At 35.6% G+C, this 20719-nt stretch overlaps 1 protein-coding gene across 5 annotated transcripts in view; it reads left to right on the forward strand.

Annotated features, from left to right (window-relative positions):
* Positions 1 to 20719, forward strand: part of LOC150101402 (uncharacterized) — a 150751-nt gene that overhangs the window by 80548 nt on the left and 49484 nt on the right. The window contains exon 3 of one of the 5 annotated variants that reach the window (XM_090401043.1): positions 17152 to 17761. The exons of the other annotated variants lie outside the window; for them this stretch is intronic. Within the exon in view, the coding sequence (XP_090257169.1) occupies positions 17152 to 17216 (65 nt within the window). The 3' untranslated portion in view covers positions 17217 to 17761. Of the gene's footprint in view, positions 1 to 17151; positions 17762 to 20719 lie in introns of those variants that run through there. 5 annotated transcript variants of the gene reach the window in all.

Genomic DNA, 20719 nt, shown 5'->3' on the forward strand with positions numbered 1-20719 from the left:
ATATGTTATTTTAACAAAATAAAATAAGATTTAGAAAAAATAGTTCACCACGAACACGCACCAATAATACACGTTTCATATCTCACAGAAATAACGCGCGGAAACATATGATATACACTGCCCAAGAGGCAGTATCTAATGACGTAACGTGCAATGACAAGCGCAAAAATTCTATTTGTTTATAGAATTTTCCCTGCCAAACGAAATAGCCTGAGTTCATGGTAAACTGAAATAGGGCTGTGATATCGGGAGAAAATTTGGCTTGGATGAGGTCCAAAGTATCTTTCAGTGGGACATTGGTGAATAAGGAGGAGACATCAAAACTTACCATTAATGTCAGTATGTTGGAGTAAGAGGTTTTCTACACTGGCTTTAAAATTTGTATGTGGGGATATCAGTGCCATCCACAATGGGACGTAATGGCACATTCTGTTTGTGGATTTTTGGAAGTCCATATATTCTGGGGGAGGGGGGGGGGAGTCTAGAGTTAAAAAGGTTTTAGTTTATTAGTCACTTCCTCGGGAGCCTATGGAGTATTCTGATTTGTGAGCTGGTGTGATCACTATAGAAGGTTACTTCTTGGACTGAGGAAGTGACTAACAAACTAAAACCTTTTAACTCTTGGAGACCTTTGAAGAAAAAGCCTTAAACTCAGCTCCACTTAAACCCACTGTTTGGTCACGCTATGTAGATGATGTGTTAGCTATTTGGCCGGATGGCTTGGACACACTCCACAAATTCTTATCACACTTAAACAATCAACACCCCAGAATCCAGTTTACCTTGGAAAAAGAAATCAATAACAATCTCCTTTTCCTAGACACTGGTTACATGCCAGCCTGATGGATCCCTGGCTTTCTCTGTTTACACAAAACCTACACATACAGGATGATACATTCACCAGCAATCACCCCTCCTCCCAACAATATGGGATTATAAAAACCCTATATAAAAGGGCAAAATTAATCAGTTCAGATAACAGTGCCCTTACCACTGAACTTAACTATATTCTTAACACCTTTGTAGCTAATGCCTACAACCCCCATAAAATCCAAAAAATATTAAAACCAGTTACTCCCCCCCCCCCCCTCCATAACAGGGACTACTCTAAATCTATCACCATTCTTTATATTCGGGGTACTTCTGAAAAGCTAACAAGGATCCTAAAAAAATATGACTTGATAACTTGTTATAAACCATATAAAAAATTGGCATCTCTTATCCGCTCCCCCAAGGACCAGCCACTTTTCCTAGACCTACCTGGAGTATACCAGGTCCCTTGTAGTTGCAAACTGTCTTACTACGGCCAAACAGACAGGACAGCTAATATCAGGATATCTGAACATAAGGATTATATCCGTTTCCACAAATACAGCCACTCGGGACTTGCTGACCATGCTTTGGACACCTGCCACAAAATACACTGGAAGAAAGCTACCTTACTACACCGCAACAAGTATAAATATGAGAGATTATTCCTGGAATCAGCCTCAGCTCTTAAAAAACTCCCCAAACCTCAACAAATTTGGATGCATGAGACTGCCCCAAATATGGGAAGCTTGCATTCTTAGAACATCAGCCCAATAGCTAAGACTACTACCTAATTTAGTCCATTAGGTGGCACCCTTTAGGACTGTAGGACCCAACTTCAGTTTGTTGTCTTCAGCCATATTTGTTCAGTGTTAGTGCCTGCACATGCACATATAATTAATTTTATGTTCCCTGAAGATGGTAATGTAACATTACAGAAATATAGGAAGTACTAATTAAAGTTTTTTAATTAATATAACAGTATACGTTGTCTTTCCCTAAAAATTGACAGATATGACTCTAGGTGTTAGTTTTGGGGCACAATTTTTAACCCAATAGGTGGAATACCATCAGGACTAGATGCCTTGTTTGTGTCCAGGTTATTGAGGATTCTTCGGATTTCTTTTTTGTCAGGAGACATGAAGGGATCCGTACTTGGTAGTGGGAGAGAACCTTGCCCAGGTCATCAGTGCAGGAATTTGAAGAGAATAGTGATACCAGTAAGTTGGTCTTGTCTTTAGGTGGAGTGACTACAGTACTATCCGGTTGTGAGAGTGGTGGAAACCTGGGTCGGTAGAAGTTGTGCCAAATGGCCTTGGTAAGGGACCAGAAGGAGCGACTGTCATTTGGGCAGGAGGCTCAAATGTAAATGACTAAAACCTCTTGCGTTCAATCTTTTTACTAAAATCAACAGCAGAAAAATATGTTTATAATACAACGCCCTCTGAAATTATTAACATGCAATATTTAGTGTTTCTTTTTTCTTTTGTGTGCAAGAAAATGACTACTAAACCAGATCTGAATTTCTTGACATTTTCGAGTTTCCATTATATTTGTATTGTGTATATCAATCCCTCAGTTGAAAATTCAGTAATATTCATGGTTTCTTTCTTTTCGATTTTATAATCTTTATCTGAATCAATTATTATTATTATATGGGTATCTCCATGGAGTCAGAAGACTCATCGCGGGAGACCCAAATTATCAATATCTATCCTACCTCTTCTTGAACTCATTTACAGACGAAGCACTCACATCTGAGTCAGGCAATGCATTCCATTCATTCATTCACTCTCCAAGCAAAAAATCTAGTTCTCACACCCTTGTTAACCATACTTTTCCTTAATTTCCAAGGATGACCTCTTGTTCTTCCATCACTATCACACAGCTGAAATATTTCCCTTGCATCAATCTTATAAAAAATCTTTTTAAGTAATTTAAATGTTTCTATCATATCTCCTCTTCTCCGCCTATCAACCAACCTCTGTAATCCACAAGCTCTCAATCTATCAACAAAGAGAACATTTTTTACACCACTCACCAACTTAATCACTCTCCTCTGAGCCCACTCCACCAATTCCTCATCTCCAAGGAATCCAGGCGACCAGACTTGAACACAGTAATCCAAATGTGGAAGTATCAACGTCTTATAAAGAGGAATAATAACCTCTTTATCTCTGGATGTTAGTGTGTTCTTCAATAATCAAAGTAATGGCTCAGCAAAAAGTTAAGCAAGTTTGAGCGCGGTTAGTAGTCGAATGGAATCGATCGTTCGATGCTGTTGGGACACTCTCCCTCGACGAGTCTATGGACTCCCTGGAGGTGTCACAATAATTCTAATACTAATAATAACCAAGTAATCCTGTGTGCTATCTTGGACACCTTAGCAATGTGTCCTCTGAACTTCAACTCCCTATCCACTAATACCCCCAAATCCCTAGCCTCATCAATCTCTTGGAGTACCGTTCTATCAATGTGGTACACAGCTGGTAATCTTTTAACCCCAAAACGCATAACTTTACACTTTTCTACATTGAACTGACATCCATTACCCGTTGCCCATTTTGCCAGCTTATTTAAATCATCCTGCAAACTCTCAACATCGGCTTCATTTCTTATTGGTCTTCCCAACTCTGTATCGTCAGCAAACAACTGAACATCTCCCTTCAAGTCATTTCCTATATCATTTATGTACAAATTAAACAATAACTGTTCAAGCAAAGAGCCCTGAGGGACACCACTGGTCACCTGCTTCATCCTGGACTCTGCTCCTCCATACACTACTTTCTGGTATCTCTCCATAAGCCATTCTCTTATCCATAACACCAGTTTAGTTTTTTAGTTTACCCTTCCAACTCAGATGTCACTCTATTATAAAAAGTTAATAATTTGCTAAGGCAGGCCCGACCTTTAACAAAACCATGTTGGCCCTTATAGAGTATCATATTCTGATTCACCTAATTCTGACCTTAACAAACTTTTCCACTACTTTTACCATCGCTCCCGAGATGGTAATTGGTCTGTAATTTTGCCTTCCTTCCACTCCCTAGGGACCATACCAGAGTTCAAACGCAAGTTAAATAAGTTGACAACGAAAGTTGACAATTCCTTTGCACATTCGTGTAACACCCGAGCTGATATTCCATCTAAACCAAGAGCAGTGTTTGTGTTTAAATTCTGCAATATTCTAAGTACCTCTGGTTCATTAATTTGAATTCTCACATCAGTTATTGTTACAGGTATAGTAATATCCTCACTTGGGTGATAGACTTTTGAAAAGTGCTCACTCAGTAACTGTACTATTATATCTGATTTGGTTACCACGATACAATATACACCCACTAAGGTTATCCTTCCAAAATCATTCTTCCTTTTATTTGCCATTTTATTCTTTGGGATTACCCCTGATCCTCTTAGCTAAGGTCTTCTCATAATCGGATTTTACTTTTATTACTATGCTGATAACCTTTCTAGCCTGAGCTTTGTACTGCTCGTGAGTGTACTGATCACCTTTCTCCTTGTAAATTCTCCATAACATTTTTTTTTTTTTTTTTTTGTAGATCAAGCCTGATACTACTACAACTCATTCATCCAACGCCTGCCTTGTTAATCCTCCTAACCATGGGAATACATTCTGATATTGCCTCCCGCAGATACCCGCTAAATATAACCCATGCACTGCTAACATCTTTCCCTTGCAGTATTTTCTGCCATGGGACGGCTGTAAGCTCACTCCAAAGCTTGTTATAGTTACCTAACCTGTAGTTCCGAATATACCCCTTCTTAAGAGAGAAACCTACAAATTTTGCAACCACCCAAGTCAATACTATATGATCACTCCCAATTGGAAGTAACGAGGACACCTTTCTTATGCATATATACCCTCTGAACCTATGACCAGATCCAACACCCACACACCAATTATAAACAATTATTTTAATAAATACTGGTATTTGAAAAAATGGACCAATATCTCTGTATTGTAAGCCCTATTCATCTTGTTATTATTGCAATGTAATGATTTCTTATCGAAAGTAATGCGCAGCCCTACTGCGATGATAGTTGAAATTGCTAGAGAGAAAGAGAGAGATTCAAGTAATTAATAATAATTAACGTCAGTTGTATAGTTTAAATCCATATCATTCTTCAGTTTTCAATTTCAATTCTTCAGTTTTACTAAAACAAAGCTCCAAAAGGCTTCATTTGAAGAAAATACTTTACCCACCGACCGAGAGTTCGCTTACGAAAAATACACTTCTCCGACACTTCGAGTTCCTTAGTACTGAACGAAAGTTTTTGCTATCTTAAGATTTCTATCTGGTCTCTGAGGAGAACTAATCATTTCGAAACAACTGTCAGGCCAATGAAACCTTATAAAAATTTACCAATAGGAAGCGAATGTGTGGACGCTTGGGCAAAGCGATCATGTCTCCTATAAGGTCCGGCTAGTGCAACTGGTAAATGCCGCGAGTGTATTCACGTAAGCTCTCTGGTCAAATTTCGTACGAAACTTTTATATTTTCTGTATTCGGTTTTGAAATAATGCTGGATTTAATATCCACTTGATTTATATAATCAATTCTTCAGTTTTCAATTAATTTTAATATCTCGTCAGCAAACTATTGTTTTGTAATTATTTCAGATTAATTCTTTATTACACACAAAAATAAACAGTTGGTGATAAAGGAAATAATTGCACAAATTTTCCAGTTGACTTCCTTCATTCCACATGTCATGTCTCCGAACAATTTTTCTCGACGAATACAATCCTGCAATTTTCAAGAAGTACATCAACAGCTTCCTTTCTTCTCTGTAATCACTTGCCCCACACACTCGGAATTTCGGGTAACGGAGGCTGCAAGTCGCGAGAAAATAAATGAATAACCTTGGAAATATTCTAGTCTGTTTTCAGAATATGGGAAGAAATTTTCATCTTGAATATTAAGTGGCAGGTGATGTGGGCATGCGTGTGATAGTAAAGTTAAATTAGTCAAAGAAATATTTAATTTTAATCAAACGTTTAATATTTTAAGTAAATGCCACCACAAAAAACGGTAAACCTATACTGCATTAGTACTGTGGGTATGTTAACAGTTAAATAATCCCGGTTCCTACAATCTAGAAACCAAACTTGGGAACCCTTTCAAGGTATGAGCCCTCCTTCCCTCTTCTTTCGGTGCTAAATAATCTCTTACAGTAATAGTAATTATAAACTCGCTACAGGACTTCGCTATCACTCCAGCGACTGAAATTCACATGAAGTGCGCATGTTCCTGTGGTGTCTAAATAATATGTATAAATGTTTTATATTGGTATTAGAATGAGTAGTTAATTATTTATCCAGTAAACGCGCCTGTGCGCATCATAATTGAAATCAAGCACGTGCAGTTCAGAAATAAAAGAGCTCGGCATCGCATTATTTCAATAAACATTAAAGTGGCATGCGTTGACAATTTCAGTGCATTTGACAAGTAGTGGAAATTCAAGCGACTGCTAAAGAACTTCTAGAAAAGTTTCCATGAAAAATAGTTCCCAGAATTCATTAATACAGGCGGTAATAAGGCAAATAGATTAAAGAAAACTATTTTCAGCTTCATTGTCCACGACGATAATCATAAGAATAAAAAATGAATCGAGCACAGCAGTTTGACATGTTCTTGAAGACTTCGTAATCCAAAGGGATAGTGAAATGGGCTACAAATTTTCGATTCCATAATTTACTTACCTGTTTATTACATTAACTGCGCCCACGTCACTAAACGAATCCATCCCTTAATTGTCACAAATTTTCCGCATTTTTTATTTATTTTTTGAACAATCAACCTCTGTAACAAAGTTGGAAATTGATTGATATGCCAAACGTCAAGGCTTCGGCTGCTATCAATTTATCATAGAAAAAATTATCCGTAAAGTGATGTTGACATGCATGTTGTACCCTGACGCAAACGCTTAGAATAATTTTAAGCTGAATAATAGAAAATTTAATAGGATATATCGTATTCTACAGCAGTTTAAATTGGAAGAAGACCACGTACTCTATCAAACAAATATCTCGGTCTTCTGGTGTTATTAACACGTTGTAGTCAGTTTGCATAGAAATAAAATTATATAAAAACGTAAATCTGCTCTGATGACAAATGTAGTCTTTTATGGCAAATTCTTTCTTTGAGAAGTGCACACGAAGTTCAAGAAAAATGTAGTCTTTATTTTTATTTATTCATTATTGAATGGTAATTCTCAAAAATTACCTTTGGATTTGTTGTACTCAGTACCACATATAAATTGCGGCTTGGGAGAAGAAAGTTATTAAAATTTACGGTTATTGTTCAGGAGTAACATGAAATTATTACGCACTTCAGATGCTTAACTTTCGAACAATAAATATATATTTTAAAAACCTGGTTTTTATTTGGTCGTGGATAACTGCAAAAATAATGAAATCTGCTAGTTTCCCCGCCAAATGCTGTGGCTTCTTCTCTGCAAAAAAAAAAATAAATAAATAAATAAAATAAAAAATGCAATAAAGGCAAACAAACTGTAATATTAGTACATCAAGCTATGTATAAACCATTACAATATAACTGACCGAAAAACACGTGAAACATGGGAAGTGGCATGAGTTAACTGATTATTCAGCATCGCGTAATGCTGAACGATAGCGCGTTCCACGTATTCTTCGGTCAATTATACTGTAATGGTTTCAACATGGCTTGATGTAGTTAATGTTATAGCTTCTTTGCCTTTATTGTACTTGTTTATTATTTTTTACACAGAAGAAGCCCCAACATTTGGTGGAGAAACTAGCATGTTTCGTTATTTTTCTGTTTGAAGCATCTTCTATAGCGCTCATCTCATCCCGTTAGAATTTTAGTTTTGAAAATAAAAGATATCTACTTATTGAAATTTATTTAGCATATTATGATACAACGGCCGTGAGTCCCCTTTTTTACAGGGATGTGCAGCACCATCTCAACTCCCCGTTTCATCCAGGCTCGGGACCAGCATACCAGCTGAAGAATCAGGTGTAGCTGGATCTTGAGTATTCCTGACTGTAATCTGTGTGTTCACTGGGCCGGTTCTGGGGGACGAAAAATCCGAGTTTCATGGTGAAAATCCTCCTACCTCTGTATGAGACAGCTAACTCACCTTTAGTCAAAAGAGACCAGATAAAGATTCCTCACGTCACGGACAGGAATCGAACCCAGGTCTACGGAGGTTCACAGTTGTTGGAATGTGTTGATTACAGGCATAATGTGAAAGTAACTAACTTTTGGTTTGCCAGAGTTAATTGTTATATTTGCTTTTTCATAAATTAAGTATAAAGGTATAATGGAAGAAATGTTTTGAAAATTAGAAGCCCATGCCCGCACACAGTCGTTTTGCAACATAGCGTAATGCTGTCAGTTGTAGAAGAATGTCATCGTGCAGTGTGAGACCACCATCCTTCTTACTGGATGATGGTCTCAAGAGTACCGTATATCTAAATCCTTAGGCCACCCACGATACAATATATACAAGTTGACAATCTTTCGTAGGTAGAGTCATGATAAAAACATATATAAAACGGCACGCGCAACCTCTCTAAAAAACTAAAGTTCAAATAATCAATATTAAACCTAATATAAGGAAACCATTGTATTCTAAAAGCAATCTAATTTTGCACTAACAAGCCAAATTCATTTATCATTCCCACACACGAGAAGCTTATACAACACACGGCATTCATTTGTGCATGGATCAAGAAAAAAGTAATTACTGTACTTCTTTCTTGAAGAGCTGAAGTTTGTAATATTCTGGAAATACTTAATCAGGAAAGTTGTTTCAGAACTGAGGTAGATGGAGTAGCTGACTTATGAAGTCGGCATTTCAGCTGTAAAAGGATGTTGGGTAATTGTTGTTCGTGTTGCTGTAGGTTTAGCAGAAATGGGAAGCGTGTAGGATGAAAGTTCTATTGAACAGCGCCCACGGAAATATCTGTAGAAACACAATGCCGAAACGGACTGTGTGTGAGTGAGAGAGAGAAAATAGAATATCTGAGAGGAATCGTCAATTAGTCGAACTGTTCTCTTCTAAACAGTAAAAACATTTCAAAGTTCGGTGGATTGTAATTGGCACCGTTCGTAGTTAAACGCAACAAGTTTAAAGCAAGAAATATCTGGACAGATGAAAATTAACATCTTAAGCTAAAAAAGCTGTTTCCTGACGTTGAGGGTGCTCTAGAAACTGAGCTTTTGCAAGGAAAATCTAGGAGTAGGTGTTAGTCCGAAAAGTGAAATCTGATCTTGATTGTTAAGCTGGGCATTATCAGAGGTAAGGAGAAAAGAATTATATATTTTGTGCGAGATAAAAAAAAAGATGAAATTGTGTTTTGGAAGCATTAAAGAGGACTAAGTGGGTTGTAATCAACCACCCCCACCGAACTATGCTATGGAGATCTGTGTTTAGGGCACTGATAATAGATGAGCTTCTGGCTTGAGATGTCTGAGATGCACTGCAAGGCAAGGTTTATCTTATGAGTGAGATCATTGGTGAAACTTAATAGGGTTTGTGGCCAGTGAGAGAAGGTCGTGCGTGTATGTATATGAGGAAGGGGGTGAGTAAAATTACAGAACTCTGAGAAACACTTGCATTAGTCGGAAAATATGAAGAGAGAACACTCTCCATAATTACCTGCAGAGAAAATTGACACTCCAGTTACAAAGTCAGATCATAACATGACAATTTGCTGGGAACCCTCGATCCGGCCTCTTATCAAATTCTTTGGAAATGTCAAGTACAACAGCACAGGCTTCTCCAAGCCTTTCCATGGCACATATCCAGAGGAGGGTGATGAAGGCAAGGAGATGAAGACAAACAGAAGGCCACAGGATGCGTGGGATGCAGTGTTTCTAGCTAAGTTGGAGATGATTTGCTTTTTGCTGTGGCCATCTGTGTAGGAGGTGGATGAGAGGAATCGTGGCAGCTTTATTTTTAGTTGGTATTACAATACTGATATTTGAGAGAGGGCCGGACCGCAGAACATGCAGGCAGAATTTCCGTCCTACAGTTTTTGTGGCAAAGGCAGAGAGTTAGTTTTCTACACTTGCCCTTTCAAATTTTTCAAGTGGTGTAAACTGTACGAAGCTGGAGTTTGTCTCGTGACATATTTGGACATTGTGCCGGTATTTTGAATGGAGAGGAATGAAGACCATCATCCCAATATGGATAATTTCTGTCAAACGTTCACAATAAGTGACCATGAGAATGGAAACAGTAATCTGACCGTGGAAAAGAGTAAAAGATCTTGGAGATATTCCCAATTGGCGTGGTTATACTGCTAAAAGGATACGAGGTTGTGAATAGCTAAGTGGACTCAAGAGGAGAGGACACATCAACAGTGTACATGGAAGAACTGGTTATTACTCTTACGTGATCCTTCTTATAGGGTATACAGTCTGATACTGCTTTTTACACACACACCTACCCACATATTCTACTACCTCCCATGTGCTACTAGTCTCTCCACTCCAAATTCCAATGGCACTGCTGAAAGCTGACTCATTCAGCTTGCTTCGTAAATCCGCATATGTTGCTTCTTAACAGAAATGTTCTGCACGTCAGGTAATCTCCCGGGTCCAGAGTACATGATCACTTTCCTCAATCGGACTCAACATGGCTAAACTGGTTACAGTTTTCTAATGCCGTTGCCAAATTCAGCACACTCTAACCTCGTGCTGTCTCAGGTAACTCTCTCTCTGCAGCTGTATAAATTTGATTTCATTCCCTCCCTGTTGCCATTCCTCCTCCCAATCTGTATCACCTTAGTTGAAATCATCTATAATAATTACTCGATCTGCACCCATCGTGCTAATTTTCCAATAAATGTCATCTACATCCCCTTCCTAAAATATCCTCTGGATTATAGCATCAACCAATTGTATATATTGTCCTGTTGGTTTCTATTTCACACGAGATGGCCTAAATGAATAGCACTCAGCATTTTTGTCCTCATAATATACGCCTATTCTTTTCTCCTTCAATCCTTCTGCTATTATTAGCAGATCTCCTCTCCTTATATCCTTTGTCTTCTTTTCCTAATGATTATATCATCCTCGATCAACCAAGTCTCACTGATGCCTATAGCGTGTACCTAGTTGAGCTAACAGTGCCAAAAACGCCTTGCCCTTATTCCGAATACTATCAGCAAGTGTAAACTGCAATATTCCATTCATCCCACAACTTCCCTTACACCTTGTGTTACTTATCCCCCCCCCCCCTAAAGTTAACCTGGAGTGGTACAATTTGAATCATGTGATCACTCACCCACTTACTAACATCTAGGCTGCAGGTGATCCATGCTCACCTGCATCCCGCCCCCTAAACATTCTAATTTCCCCGACTTCATATTCCGATCTGTCACTGTACAACACTTTCTCAAGACTCCTGACACCAAATATGTAATATGATCATGTAAATATTTCATTCCATCAAACTGAATCAATCATAGCTCCCCATCTGAGCGTACCTATCATACCGTGGCAAGATTCACAACTTTTACTTTTTCACTCTTCCTTTTTGCATGCACTATTAACTCTTTCAAGTCTTCTAGCGTATCACACTGGTCATTTACTAAATCATTTGTCTCAGTCAAACATCATTCACCTCTCTGCATTCTTACATCACTGATATCCTTTCATCTTATGCATCAGTTTATGTATGCTAATGCCAGAGGTATTCGAAATCAGTTCGAGTTTCTCGCATTACCACAACTTGGCCAAAAATTATAATCATGAGTGAGATGTGGTCTGTAGATGATATGGTCATAGGAATATAATGCAAGGGATATAGTGTCTTTAGTAGGACAGAGAGAACAGGATGGAGGAATGGGTTTTACTGATATAATAGCAAAGGAATTAAAGCCCAAAAAGAGTAGAAATGCATCAGGGTGACAGAGCAGTTTATTTGAGGCTATCTGGTGTGAGATTTAGGCGACAGGACTAAATATGTAATTGGTTGCTACCATAATCCATGGGGTATATGGGAGAATGTAGATGCCATGCACTCGCAAATTAGCATCGATGAATACAGTTCAAGTAATTATTATGGGAGATTTCAACTATGGGAACAGATTGGGAGGATGAATGGCCACAGGCAGGGAAGGAAATGGAATTTATACATTTGCCAAGAGATAATGACCTAAGGCCACATGTAATTGGGGTGGGGGGGACATGAGGTTCAATAGCGCTGGATCTTATTTTTGCATCAGAGAACTTAACAATACCCAATCTAGCTATGCTGTCTCTGCTTAGAGAAAACGATCGTATAGTCTTGATCTAGGAGATTGCCAGACATGTAGAATTTTCCATTAAAAAGGGTGTGGAATTACAAAGCAGGTGATTATGACAAGCTGAGGAGTCTGCTTCCAGTAGAGCGATGGCATAAGAATTTTGGAGGGGAGAGATCTTGGTAGTGCATAAGAGGTGGGCAAGGGGGTGTTGGAAGAAAGCATTGCCTGATTATATACCTAGAGTCAGAAGGATAAATCAGATAGGTATTAGGTGAATGAATAGCTTCAGAAGAGTTGCACACAAAGAAAAGGTTGTGTAAGGATTATAAAGAAAACTGTGATCAGGATGTCCATGAGCAGTATAAGGCCAAAACTAATCATGAAACAAAGTTAGCTGATAAGGCTAAAAGAAAGCTAAAGAATTCTTTCACTAATGACAAGTAACATGAGGAATGACTGTGGAATGATGACTTTAAAAAAGTGCTGATGGCGGGGAGTGGATTCGCATTTATACTTCTGGAGGCCCGAGGCGCAACATCATTATGAGGTCCTCAAAAATAAGCATTTTTTTAGTTTATTGAAAATAAAAGTCAACGTTTCCATAATAACTCATTTCAATAACACAAGACAACATTGGTATACATATATTTGCATTTTAAAAAAGTATAAAAATAAATCAGTTCAAATTTAAATTCAAAAATTAATAACTAAAAGTTTTTTTATGGCTTTGGTTTTAGCAAATATATCTATAATGTCATCATAATTGATCGAGTCCATTACATCTGATTCAATGCATAATAACGACAGGTCACTTGTTTTATTTTGGTGCAAGTTGCTTCTTAAATAATTTTTTATTCGTTTGAACACTGAAAATGAGCGTTCAGCACTTACATTTGAAATAGGCATCGTCAAACATATTTTTAAAATTGTTTCTACGTTTGGAAAAGTAGACCTTAACCCATCGTTTATAAATTTGTACATATTTGTAATTGAAGAATTTTCTTCCTTTATCATTATTAAAAATTGCTTAACTTCATCAGCAAATTTTTCTGAGTCAATATCAGTCCCATAAATTTTGTAAAATTTTATCAATACTAGTCTTGTACTTGTCTTGATCTATATCTTCTTTCAAAAAATGTCAAACATATCTAATATGTCGAAATAGCTTTTTGTTTTTTCATTAATTTCCAAAATTAGCTTATCGCAAATGAATTAAGTGTTCACAGCGAAATTTTCTTTCCCATGTAATATAATCTCATTGTTAGATTGTGAAACTTCGTCACTCATTTTTTTTCGTTTTTTAACTCTTTCCTTTTCATCTTTAAATTTTGTCTCATCTGTTAATAAATTCGCTTCTTCATTTACAGCAGCAAAACTATTTCTTATATCTAAAATAAAACCAACTATAGACTGTAACAAATTATTAGCTAGAAACAAATCCATATCGGGATCTTGTGGAGATTTACTAGTAGCATTCGTTGTAAAATTTTGTCCCACATAACTGTTAAAATTGCTGTTTCTGGTTTGTCAAAATTTTCAGCCAATGATGAGCTCTCCAATATAAAAATAGGTTTTTCATGAGGAGAAATGGATAGTTCAAGTAATGCGTCTTTAATTTGTTTATATCCACTTTTCAAAGCCAATATAGCGTCAGCTCTTGCGGACCACCTCGTTTCACTTAGTCTTTTAACTGTTAAAGATTTTTTTTCTTCATGTTTAAGGAGTATACCCCATCTTGTTGAAGATGAAAAGTAATTATATACATTTTGAATAAAACAAAAAATATTGCGCTGCTTCCGGACAAGATTCTGCGGCATAGTTGCCAATTAAATTTAAGGAATGACTAGAGCACGGTATATAATGTGCAGAGGGACTACGTGTTTTCAGCCTAGCTTGTAAGGAAATATAAATGATGGCTAGTTCAAATATATTGGCAGCGTTATCATAGCTTTGCCCTCTGCACATTTTTATATCCAGAGATAATTCTTCTAATTTTTTTTAATACTACCTCTTCTAAATATAAGGAATTATGTTGTGTAATTCTAATGAACCCGATAAATGTTTCTCTAATGTCAGAATTTGCCGATTGGCAAATTCTGACAATGACCTGGGCAATTGGGCAATGACCTGGCGTTGACTCGAGTATTATCGCAAAATAAGCAGCTTCCTTAATTTCTGATATTAATATTTCTCTTATTTTTTTAGCAATTAACGCTATGAATTCATCACAAGTATGGTAAGAAAGATAATTTGATGTGCCAGAACCACAGTACATTTTAAGTAAATATAAGGAATTATGTTGTGTAATTCTGATGAACCCGATAAATGTTTCTCTAATGTCAGAATTTGCCGATTGGCAAATTCTGACAATGACCTGGAGTTGACTCGAGTATTATTGCAAAATAAGCAGCTTCCTTTTAATTTCTGATATTAATATTTCTCTTGTTTTTTAGCAATTAACGCTATGAATTCATCACAAGTATGGTAAGAAAGATAATTTGATGTGCCAGAACCACAGTTGACGTACATTTTCATGTGATGTTTTAAAAAATCATCAAATTCACTTAAATAATGTAAACACGATAAATAATTTCCTTAAGAATCAGAAAAAATATCATTTATATTTCCTCTAAATGCTAGCCCTAGTTTACTCAGTAACTTAATGGTAGCTATAATTCTTTTTAAAACCTCTCTCCAATAATTTTCTTCAGATTATATTTGTTTGATCAATTCAGAATCAATTCGACTATTTACAGAACTTGATTTTCTTTTGAGATATGTGCACATCGCTCGTATATGCTCAGTAGAACGCTCGTGTCACATAAAGTTCGTGTTATATTCCCCCAGTCATTAAAACTCTTCATTAAGCTATTATTTGACTTAGAAAACAATTTACAAACAAAGCAGTAAATTGCTTTGCTGGTTTCTGAAAAAATCAGCCACTCTTGTTTCTCCTTTGTTCCATTCGCCTTTTTACAGTAAAAATGTGATATATTTACATTTCTGACATATATTCTATTGCGTTCTGTGTATTCTTTTTTTAAATTTTCGATTTTACCAACATTCTGGGGCATATTTATTAAAATATGCTCGATAAGTGGCCACACTGCTATATCGGTAGGATAAGAGATAGCTTGCTTGCTGGTAAGTACAGACTCCGATTGAAAATTTTCTTCAGAATCCTCTTGATTTGTTTCATTTACTTCTTTCTCTCCTTCTATGTTTTCCACATCATTTTGATGTTCTTCATTTTCACTTTCATCTCCTCCTGATAATGATACCAATGTTTCGTTTTCATTCCGAGAACTGTGAAGTACAACTTCAGTTCTACGAAATTCTTCGTTTTCAGAACACAAGAAAGACAAAATTGCCCCCTTTTATTTAGCTGATTTTCATTTTCTCTAAGTCGTTTTCTTTTACTAGCTCCGGATTCAAATTTTCTTGGCATCATTATGTGTAGTAATCTATCAAAAGCGAAATAAATATTTATTAAATCCAAAATAAACCTATAAATAAAATAAACAATTACGTTAAAAGCTTACAAAAATAGAAACAGTAGTATCTTGGTTTTGTTAAAATAAACGAGTAACAGTAAAATAAAAATAATAATTAATTGAATAATATATTCTTGCCGACTGCGACAACTACTTTAACCATGTAATTAGATATATACACTTGTATACAGAATACTGCTTTACAAAATACTAAGCAAATAACGGTAACTAAACTATCAGTTTAATTACCGGTTTTTTTTTTGTTTTTTTTTTTTGGAATTTCCTTCACTGTTCTACGATATCTGACCATTTTTGGTGCACTATTTATTTATTGTGTTTCTTCCCAAAAATATAAACGAATTTCACATGTATACAATAAATATTAATATTAAAAAAACTTGGTAATATTAAACTAGCAACCTTGTAAGTCATTTTATATAAATAAATGACTAACATATATCGATGGATTATAAATAATTATGCAACTTCTACGATACTTTATATTTAATATTAAATTTTCTAAATAGTTTAAAATCTTTTAATGTAATTCTAAATATATATTATTTACACTTTTAAATATTCCATGTAATTGAATCATAATTAATTTAAAGAAATATGTAATTAAAATCTTTCTGTGAAAGATTTCAATTGCAGTGTTGATTATTGATTTTGAGAACGTTGATTGTGTTTGACAAGCTTCGTTGACAAGCATCAGAGTTGCTACAAAAATTCTGAATACCGAAAAAATATTAAAAGGTATGGTAATAATTTAGTTTAAGGATAAAGTTTTTTTTTTTAAAAAAAAAATTTAAATACAATCAAATTAAGCTTGCTAATCAAGGTAAAAATTGGAACTTCACGAACTGTAAAGTTCAGATATTCTCACTAAAAATAAAAATTTTGAATTTACGGTAATAAAAATTATAGCAAAAATCATCATATTTATGGAATTACAACATTTATTCAACTCCAGCTTTGATTTTTTTTAAGTTGCAGTAATAAGCATAATAATTCCAGCTTTAGTTAAAACGTAGAGGCAATAAATAGTAACGATAACTTGCTATGCTCGCTAACATCCACTTTTTTACTCGACATTTTACCCTAAAATGACTAGAATCTTGATGCACAAAAAATGAACTGAAAAATCAATTTAATTTATAAATAATAATAAACTTGAAATTCAAATGCTCTATTTATGTGATATAGAAACTGCTCTTACCCAACGAATTAATACAAATAGCAGTAGCACACAAAAAAAACTGTTGGCTCTGGAACGTGTTTCAAAATGATCGCAAAAACTTTCTTTAACTCAAAAACTTATTTACAATTTCCACTTATTAAACTTCTAGTATAACTGCAAAGAGGTTAGCTAACTCTCTATTAAGTTACTTCTACAAACTGTATATCAACTTCAAATATGCCAATAGGTTCTCTTAATGACACTTCTTGTTACTGTTAATCTAGATCTTAATTGTCCAACTAAAACACATTATAAGAAGAATTGTACAAAGATATATAACTTACAAAAGCTCTGTATCGCAGTCTTGCACAAAAAGTTCTAAGGCAATTCTCTCATTTCAGATCTTGAGCTTAATTCAGGAAATCTGGCTTCAGAAATATCTCATCAGGAAAATAGCGGACTGTGAACTGCGCCCTGTGGTACTCATATACAGCTCCGGCAAAAAGTTATTCTCCCACCGCGAAAAGAAAAACTTCCCAGCGAAGGTGCTTTGGGTAATTTGTCTCGCCTTTTCTCCTCTGCTTGGGCTCGCCAAAAATGCCTGGACGACTGCCTCCTTTTTCTGCCGCCTCCACTAACTCGAATTGCCGCCAACTGTCAACCAGGATTCCTCTCTGGCCTGGAAGCTTTTCTCCGGCGATTGGAACATCTCCTTTCGGCAACTCGATGCCTGCTCTCTCTAGCGACTTCTGGATCCGGGAAGCCCTATATGCTTGGCTCTGTCCCCTTTTATTATGCCTTCTCTGAAACCTCGCACAAAGTTTGTAACCCCCCCCCCTTAGAATTCGGCATGATTCTTTCATCTTAAGTTTCAAATTCGGCCTGCTCTTTGTTCTCTTCTGTGCCTTCTTTTGATTGTAAGTTGTCGACCATCGGAAAGTTGTTTGAACTTTTCTGCCTGACTTTGGAGGTGTTTACGTGCAGAGCTTGCAAGCCTTTCTCATACACACAAAATTTAATAAACAACCTTTCTAATATCGTCATATATCTATTACATATAGCTCTGTTTTACATACGAAAAACACTGCCTTTGTTTTTAACACTAACATATTCTTATTAAAGAAGTATATACAGTTAATTTCCAAAGGGCTATTTACAAAAATATCTAATACAAAACATACAGAGACAAACAATGCTATTTTTTACAACATTCTTATGGGACTTGACCTAAGTAAAAAATCGATGTAATGTGCTTTGGAATATTTAAGCTACAATCGAGTTTTTACAATATTGATAAGAACAATAGTCTAAAAGGCCAGGTAGTCCAGCGAAAACCATCTCTGACAAAATGAAACTAGTTTATTTAAAAACACAAAAATACAAATTTATTAAGTATATCTTTATAGAGTTCATAATTAAAAGGACTCTAATAATAATAATAAAATATAAATTTCTACAGATGTCTCATCTTGTTTTGGTATTATCAAAATTATCAAGTTATTCTGAAGCATTATGAATTTTGCTATTTTATTATTATGCAACTAATATTTCTTCAAATGCGGCACTTTTTACAACAAAACTGGCTAAGTTATGTTGAATATATCTGTTCGCAAATATACTCAAATCCCTTTGCTCTAATAAAAAGGCAGCATTCTATCTGTTAAAATGCAGTCCCCCCCGGCAGTTAACGGATTATTGTAGTTATGTGCACTGTATTTCTTGGATTGACCCTTTTTTGCTGCACAATTTACTTATTGTGTCTCTTCCCAAATAAAAACGAATTTCACATGTGCGAAAATAAATAATCAAAATATTTGTTTGCATTGGAAATATTATGTCAAATATTTATATTTTTTAAATAACATTTATTGAAATAAATATGACATTTTGCTTCCTTTCCTTGCAAAATAAGATTATATGGGTCGCACATTTCAATTTTAGGAACGATTTTTTAATTTTTATTTTATTTTATTTTTTTTTTTATGAACAACAAATGGTGTTCAACTGCATTACTCGGGTTTTCCGATTGCGAGTCTTTTTAATTTATATCCAATGGTATTTTATCAGCGATTCTACGCCTTTGTCGTTTACTTAAAACTGCAACAGCACAATTACTTTGGAAAAATAACGAATTTAAACAAAAAGAAAGAGCGCACATGTTATCTAGCAGTATTTGTGTGTGGTGATAATTTTTTTTTTTTTTGGGGGGGGGGGGGGGGGTAGCCATTAAAGGCGAATTAATTCTGTTATGAAAATTTTGGAAATAAAATTTCATTTTGACCATGCACCTACACATGCTGTACGGAAAATATCGCTACTTAAAAACTGCCGCATAATAGCGAAATTAGCCGAACATATGTACATAACAGTTGACTTCATAAGTGCCGTTTATTTTGATTTGTAGTGAGTGATTAGGGGGGAAACCAGGAAAGTTGAAATGCAAAAACCTACAGATTACGTTATAAAAATTATGCATTACATGATATGATTCAAGATTTACGTAAGATAACTAACCTTCGAACTAAGATTATGAATAAAATATGAAACTTAATTTGGCTGTATTCATTTTTAGATTCGGATTTTCATGAATTTATAAAATAATTGTTTGACAAAAATAATTATCTTCAATCAAGTTCTTGGAGAATTTTAAAATGTATTGCCGATTAAAATAATTAGCAAAAATGATAGTGACATTGATCTTCCAAAGTGATACAATATGAAGTGAAAAAAGTATGAAAGGATTTCTTATTTTACGCTAGCATTAAAAACTATAATTATACGATAAAAACAAGCAGCAAAATGAATATAACTCATAGGTATTTAGTTTGATAAAACTTAAGATTCCGGTTACCGAGCAAATGGCAAGCAACTGCGTTTCTTGCTGTAGGCCACAGAATGTAGCCACTGCGTACGCCCGGTAATGTAGTTAAGTGTTCTTTTCAGTGTGAAGGATTACCGCACCTTCTAATGGACATGACGGTCAAACTACACTTCTAATCCATGTTCTTTCAGCAGGCGGACAGAATATTATCTAGGTTTGCTGGACGTGTATATACATCCAGCAAAGAAATGGTACGCTTACATACATGAATTTTATGGAATACAGAGTTCCTGTTAGTTTTATATTCTAAGGAAAGAACAACGTATTTCAAATGGAAGCAGGAAGCCTCACAAAATTTTCAGCAGCTTATAGTTTTTATATTATGAATTTAATATTTAAAAATAAGTATTTTATTTTGCAACTATAACTATGCTGTTTTTTTATTGTTCTTTGTGAGGAGTAAGATTTTAAAATGAGTCACCCCCCCCCTAGAGAGTGAGGCCCCCATCTTGCGCCAAATGGTAAGTGCGGCCTGGCAGGGAGGTAACAGAACCAAATGAAGTAGTTGAATTACTGACTGAGCATTTTGCAGGGTTGTGCCATCTACGTGGTGATGTTGCAATGCTGGAAGTGGCATTGACTGATGTGAGAAAAGAGGTCGATGAAATGGAGATGCTAAAATAATGCAGAACCACAACGTGAACACGTTCATGGGATTAGATGGCGTATCTGCTCGTGTAATACGAATATGGGCAAAAAAATTATCAGATCTTTTAACCAAGCTGTTTAATTTAAGCCTTAATACTTGAAAGGTGGAAGGGAAAATTGACCCACTTCATAAAAGGAGGCTCCAAAGCAGAATATAAAATTATAGAGCAATCAGCATCACAAGAGTAGTGGTGATGATATTGGAGAATAGGAAGAACACATTCGGCACTGGGTGGATAGGAATATGATACTTTCTAAGGGATAACGTGGTTTTGTGAAGGGTATGTCGTACCTTGGTAATTTAGTTGCTTTTTATGATAAAGTGACGATGATGTTGGATACAGGGAATGGCAGGAAATTTGCAAAGGCACATGACAGGATTCCACATAGAATTGTTGCACACTTGCAGAAATGATGGATGGATGGTTATGAATCTGATG

This window comes from Typopeltis vanoorti, chromosome 11 (assembly GCF_054136105.1).
Source record: "Typopeltis vanoorti isolate ZY-2024b chromosome 11, IOZ_Tvanoo_1.0, whole genome shotgun sequence".
NCBI lineage: Eukaryota > Metazoa > Arthropoda > Arachnida > Uropygi > Thelyphonidae > Typopeltis > Typopeltis vanoorti.